Source organism: Alligator sinensis, unplaced genomic scaffold (assembly GCF_000455745.1).
Source record: "Alligator sinensis unplaced genomic scaffold, ASM45574v1 scaffold246_1, whole genome shotgun sequence".
NCBI classification, from domain to species: Eukaryota; Metazoa; Chordata; order Crocodylia; family Alligatoridae; genus Alligator; species Alligator sinensis.
Window position 1 is genome coordinate 383,185 of NW_005842367.1, and position 6,177 is coordinate 389,361.

The 6,177-nt window shown below is 41.3% G+C and overlaps 1 protein-coding gene across 1 annotated transcript in view; it reads left to right on the forward strand.

The window, feature by feature from the left end:
- PDS5A (PDS5 cohesin associated factor A) overlaps positions 1–6,177 on the forward strand; it is a 131,637-nt gene that overhangs the window by 42,696 nt on the left and 82,764 nt on the right. The window contains exons 2-5 of the mRNA XM_025210675.1: positions 399–602; positions 885–971; positions 1,784–1,881; positions 2,419–2,545. Of these exons, the coding sequence (XP_025066460.1) occupies positions 399–602; positions 885–971; positions 1,784–1,881; positions 2,419–2,545 (516 nt within the window). The remainder of the gene's footprint in view (positions 1–398; positions 603–884; positions 972–1,783; positions 1,882–2,418; positions 2,546–6,177) is intronic.

Sequence of the window (6,177 nt, forward strand, 5' to 3'; positions counted from 1 at the left end):
TCCCTATCCAAGGAAACCATGCCCCGCCCCCCCCCCCCCACCCCCCGCCAGCATTTGAGGATTGTCAGGACAGAGAGGTCTTAAAGCTGCTACAGCCAACTCCTTTCCTTTGCTTAGACTACAATTTTGTTCTGTACCCAAGGTTTACCCTGTCTTTTTACCTGACTTGAATGAACACTTTAAAATTTCTTTTAACAATATTGAATTCAATATACCTTAAATTTAAATTAACACTTTCCTTAATTCTGCAGTGGGTCATATCCAAGAAGTTATGTTAATATTGACAATAAGGCAGTGTAACAGCAGAATATAGTATTGCATCCTTTTAGAGAGCCTTAGCAATTAATAATAAAAGAGAAAGTTAAGCCTTTTTCCCCTTTTTATGTTTTAACTATTAGATGGTAGTAAAAACTTTCATGGACATGGACCAGGACTCGGAGGATGAGAAACAGCAGTATCTCCCATTAGCCTTGCACCTTGCATCTGAATTCTTCCTCAGGAATCCTAACAAAGATGTGCGTCTCCTTGTAGCATGTTGCTTGGCTGATATCTTCCGAATCTATGCTCCAGAAGCTCCATATACTTCCCATGACAAGCTTAAGGTAAAATACCACTTTAAAGAAGGCCTTCCTCATCTCATTCTCTTATAGTTGAAAGCAAATCACGAAACATACTTCTTTTAAAAAAAATCAAGTGTGGTAAGGGTTTGGGGCCTACAGTGGAATTGTTCTAGTTGGAGAAGGTGGAGTTAATGCCCTCAGTTAATATAATAGTTTAATTATGTGCAATGGTATAAATCTGACTGAATCGACAATGGTAGTGTCAGAGGGTTACATACATTTGTCTAAGGTCTTAATTTTTTTTTTACCTCTTTTATTTTACAGGACATATTCTTGTTTATTACAAGACAGCTAAAAGGCCTGGAAGACACTAAGAGCCCTCAGTTTAACAGATACTTTTACTTGTTAGAGGTAACATAGTTATTCGAAACAAATCAGACATTTCCCTAAATGTAACAGCTTGCTAAGAAAATCTTTTTGGTATTCTGTTGAAATTATGAAGTTGCCAAGTTTCTAGGCAGGTTAAAGTTGAATGATCTCTTCTCCCAGATATTATGGCTCAGGTTGTGCTTACTGAGTCATTGTTGCCCATAGTTTGAGACTCAGACAATATTACTTTGTTTTAAATTTTGACACTTAGTCACACTTAGCCATCTCCATAAGATTTTCACATACAAAAATCCCATATCAGAAGATCATTTCAAACAGACTGAAATGCAAATATATTATGGTGAACATTATAGTATATAAGGAATACAGTTTGCTACGGCATTTTGAAAAATATGTTTTCAACAAAAACGTTTTTAAAATTGTTATGCTGAATACACAGAAGCAGACTGATTTATGTAGAAAGCTTTTTAAAAATTATTGCATAACATGATGGAAAAAGTAGTACAAGTGGAGCTCACTAATATGGCCATACTAATTGAATGTACAAGTTTAATGCATCAGTCATCTTTTGCACACACAAATAAAAACAGTCCTTTGTTTAGCTTTCATCTTCATTATAGTTGTTTGCTATTTGTATTGTGCTGCTCCGGTAGGATAGGCACTGTACAAATGGATAGGAAAGAAAGAATGTCTGTAAGAGTTTACAACCAAAGTCATAAAATGTAACTTCTCTTTTATTTAAATTTTAATTAGCAGAATTTAAATTTATGTGGCTTAATGCACATAGTAATTCTGTGCTGTAAATATTTCATTATTTCTGTTTTTGGTTTTAGAATTTAGCTTGGGTTAAATCTTACAACATCTGTTTTGAGTTGGAAGATTGCAACGAAATTTTTATTCAGCTTTTTAGGACACTTTTTTCAGTCATCAAGTAAGTTGAATTACTTCAATTTTATATATTTATAGTAAAAATATATTTGGTGCTTTGAACCTTTGTGTGGGAATTCTTCATTTGGTCTACAAAACCCTATGCTATATTAAGTTTCAAAAAGGTAGTTCCATGGAGATCAAATAAAATAATAAATAAAATGAATATGATACACACATACTTAGATTAAAAGTGGACTTTTTGTGATTTGTCAACAAGAAACATAGGCAATATTAGAAATATAATGCATCTTTCTTAGATTAATTTATCTTTATGCTGTACTCCCAGAGAACTGGTTTTTGATTATTTGTTTTTAAATAACTGTAATTGTGTAGAAAAACAAATTGGTGCTATATGTTACGTCAGGTTTATAAAACAGATAAATCAAGTTAAAGCAAAGGGGTTAGAATTCTTAAATGTGGAAAATATAACTTGGTGCAAGTTGATTATTCTTTCTTCCTCAACTGTTGCTAGGATTTAAATTTTCTTAGCTATGTTGGTGTCTGGAAGTTTATTACTAATCATATTCTTTCTTTGTAGTAATAGTCACAACCAGAAAGTACAAATGCACATGCTGGATTTGATGAGTTCTATCATCATGGAAGGCGATGGAGTAACTCAGGAGCTACTAGACTCCATTCTTATTAACCTCATTCCTGCACACAAGGTCTGCAAAGAGAGATAATGATGATATTTGAATATCTGTTTCAGAATAACTGTAATGTTTTTGTTGGGTTGGTTCTACTTCCCTTTCTTCAGACGTTCTGAACTGACTGTCACAGTCATAATTTTTCCAGCCTGCAGCAGTAGATTGGGAACCCGTAGGAATTATTACTTAACTATACATTGCCTGCTTATTATTGTGAGACTTCATCTGTTCACTAGCCCAAGAACTTTGCTCTGGAGGAGCAAGTTTAACACCATCTCATGCAGGTTCATTTACTATCCTGCTACACAAGCATTTTTTAATTGAAGAGGTATGGTATATTTTGACAGCTGTTCAACTAAATGACTATAGTAAGGTTTACTGCAAGCATCAGGCCCTGCTGTCTGCTTTGATCATCCTTGTCTGTCAAACCCCACAGCTGGTGATTTTCCTGTTACTCCCCTTTCCTGAAGTTTGGTTTATTAGCAGAACGGTTAACTCAAAACAGAATTTTCGTATTTCTTCTTCAGGTTCAGTAGCTGTTTCTAGCTGAATTAATCCCTTAGATTAGGGATGTCAAATGTATAGCCAGGACTGGATCTAGCCTGCAGAGCCCTGTCATTTGGTCCCCAGAGCTGCCCCTGGGGCAGATCAGACTCTCACAGCACAGCTCTGGGGACCAGATCAGACTGGCACAGGACAGCTAGATTCAGGCAATGGACCCCCTTCCCTTCTCCTACCCCAGCATACCAATCCAGCGGCTGCTGTAGCTTGTCTGGGACTCATGCTGGAAATGGCACAGGTTCTGAAGCATCTGGAACAGGCATTGCCTGCAGCATGTTTGTTGCTCTGGCCAAACTGCTCTCCACATGCAGTGCCTATTTTGGCCTTTCTAGGATCCACACCACATGCAGTGCAAGTCCCCGACTAGCTGAAGCAGCTGCCAGATCAAGCGTGATGGGGAAGGGGTCCGTGGGTCTGATCCAGCTTGTAGACAGGCCCCATACTACTCATCTGGCCCACAGGGCTGGATGAGTTAGATGCTCCCAACACCTTTGCTTGGTTGAGTAGTCTTTCAGGCTTTCAACAGGCTATAGCATCCTTATAGCCCTCCCTTTTAAGGCTTCTGAGTCTTGTATAAGTGAACTCCTGTGGCTTTTTGTCATTTTGCTCCTGCTTCCTACAGGTGTCTCAAATGTGGTTTCTCCAATGGGCATATCTGTCTCCCCAGTCCTTCTGCTGGGAGCACAAAAATGTAGTCCCTAACCTAATCTCTCAGGCTGCCTCCCTGACCATTCACTAATGGCTAACTCCAGGTTTAATTTGTAATCTCTAATTCAGTCTCATGGTCCCCATTGAGCACTTACGTTAGTCATCTGAAAGATAGCTAAATGAGGGTTGGTTGAGGGTAAGTCCCAGTTCCCTTTGAAAAGGTGACCTAGGAATAGGGTGAGTGGACTGCACATGCTAGTGCCCTATTACATGAATGACGACATTTTCTTGTAGAAATGCCTGTTTTGCATTTCTCTCCATAGAACTTGTTAGTGATATTGACTCGTAAGCTACAGTTAATGTATTGTGTCACTAGTCAGTATCCATTTCATTTACTGATTTATTAAACTTAAATATTAAGAAATTATAGAGGCTCAGCATTGTCTCCAGAGTTAGTCAAGTTGAGTTTGAACGTAAAGCAGAGATGTATTCTCTTTGTTATATGCAAGTGTGATGGGATGCTTGGTGCACCTGTCACTTTAAGAAGAGAGACTGCTTGAGAAGCAGCCTGTAGGTGTGCAGGGGCCAATTGGAAAGTTACTTGACTAGAAGGGGGCTGGGCTTGAGGCATATAAGTGCAGAGCCTGAGCTGGTCAAGGAGTCTACCCCTGGGAGCCAGGGAGAGAGGAACTCCTGGGCAGCAGGGCTCTTGAGAAACACATGAGTTGGGGTAAGCAACACTGGCAGTTTGTGGAAGGGACTATGGCGGTTTGTGAGAGGAGATCCCAGCAGGCCCAGGAGAGGGGCCTATGGAGCCTGGGAGCACAGCCGGAGCCCGGGAACAGCAAAGAGCATGTGGGCCAGAGGGCCCAGAGCCCATAGAGGAGCAGTGTGGGGCCAGAGCCCAGAGAGAGGGTACAGTGTCAGTAGGTCCAGAGAGCCCAGAGGTCAGAAGCCCAGGAGAGGCAAGTGTCAACAGGGCCAGGGGAGCCCAAAGGTCTCACTGGATGTAGGGCAGGGGCAGAGCCCAGAAAGAGGCCAAAGGTCAAGGAAGGCCACAGCCAGAGTCTGGTGGGGCCAGGGGAGCCCAGGAATTTCTACTGGCCTAGGAGCAGGACCCAGGGTCCAGAGAGAGGGGCCAGAGGTCACAGCCAGAGGCCAAGGGGTACATAGCCCAAGAAGGGTGAGGACTGGGGTTGGGAGCAACAGGAAGGAGCGCATGGGCATAGTGTAAGGGCAGTCAGAGCCATGTAATTAGCCATTAAGGTAGTGTGGAAACACCTGAGCTCAGGAACAGGAGATCAAGTTTGGGAAGCCCTGGGGTAGCTTCCCTTATCCAAAAGCTAAATACACCAAGGTATGGTGGGTGAAGGAAGGGAGACAATTGAAGACTGAAGGGGCTCAAGGGGCATTACAGCCACCCTGGGGAAGGAACCCTGTTACTGTAAGGACTCAGTTATATTTTCTCAAAGATGTGTGCAACTCTTACTCTGCGGGAGCACAGTGAATTTTTTGAGAATTTACAAGTAAATCCTTTAATTCGCTTGAATAAAAATAATTCAAACTGTCTATTTTAGGAAATCTAACATTCATTGGGAGACCTTTATTTGGCCCAAATAATCTCACTAAAGGATATGAAGACACTTCAGACTTCCCATATAGTTAAAACTCCCTGAAATTTTGTGCATACTACTCTGAAGTATTTTTTTAAGGCTAATGTCTTTCTTTGTTTTTCTCTCGGAAATGGTCTCTCTTTGTTTTTTGTCATGGTTAGTTTGTTCTTCAGCAGTAAATGAACAATAATGTTCTTTGAGAATTCCACCAAAAATGCCTTATTCAGAAATAGCCACCATCTGTTCTCAACAAGCTAATCTTCCAAAAAGTACCTCTCCTTCCAGGTGTTCCTCTACAACTCAGGACAGATGACTAGGGAGGAGTATAAGAGTATTGCTTGGGCAGCAGGGATGAAATCAGGAAGGCCAAAGTGCAATTGGAGCAAGGTTTCTGCAAGCATGTTAGCAATAAGAGGAAGGTCAGGGAAAGTGTGGGTCCCTTACTGAATGGGGAAGGCAACCCTAGTGACAGATGATGAGGAAAAGGCTGAAGTAATCAATGCTTTTTTATCTCAGTCTTCACAGGCAAGGTCAGCTCCTAGACTACTGCACCTAGCAGCACCGTTTGGGAAGGTGAGCGGTTGACAATGGTGAAAGAACAGGTCAGGGACTGTTGGGAAAAGCTGGACATGTACAGGTCTATACGGCTGGATGCAGTGTATCCAAGAGTGCTGAGGGAATTGGCTAATGTGATTGTAGAGCTGCTGGGCATTATCTTTGAAAACTCATGGTGATTGAGGGAGGTCCCAGATTATTGGAAAAGGGTAAATATAGTGCCCATATTCAGTGGTGACATGTAGGGAGTGCACGTGCACCCCCTGAGAATGC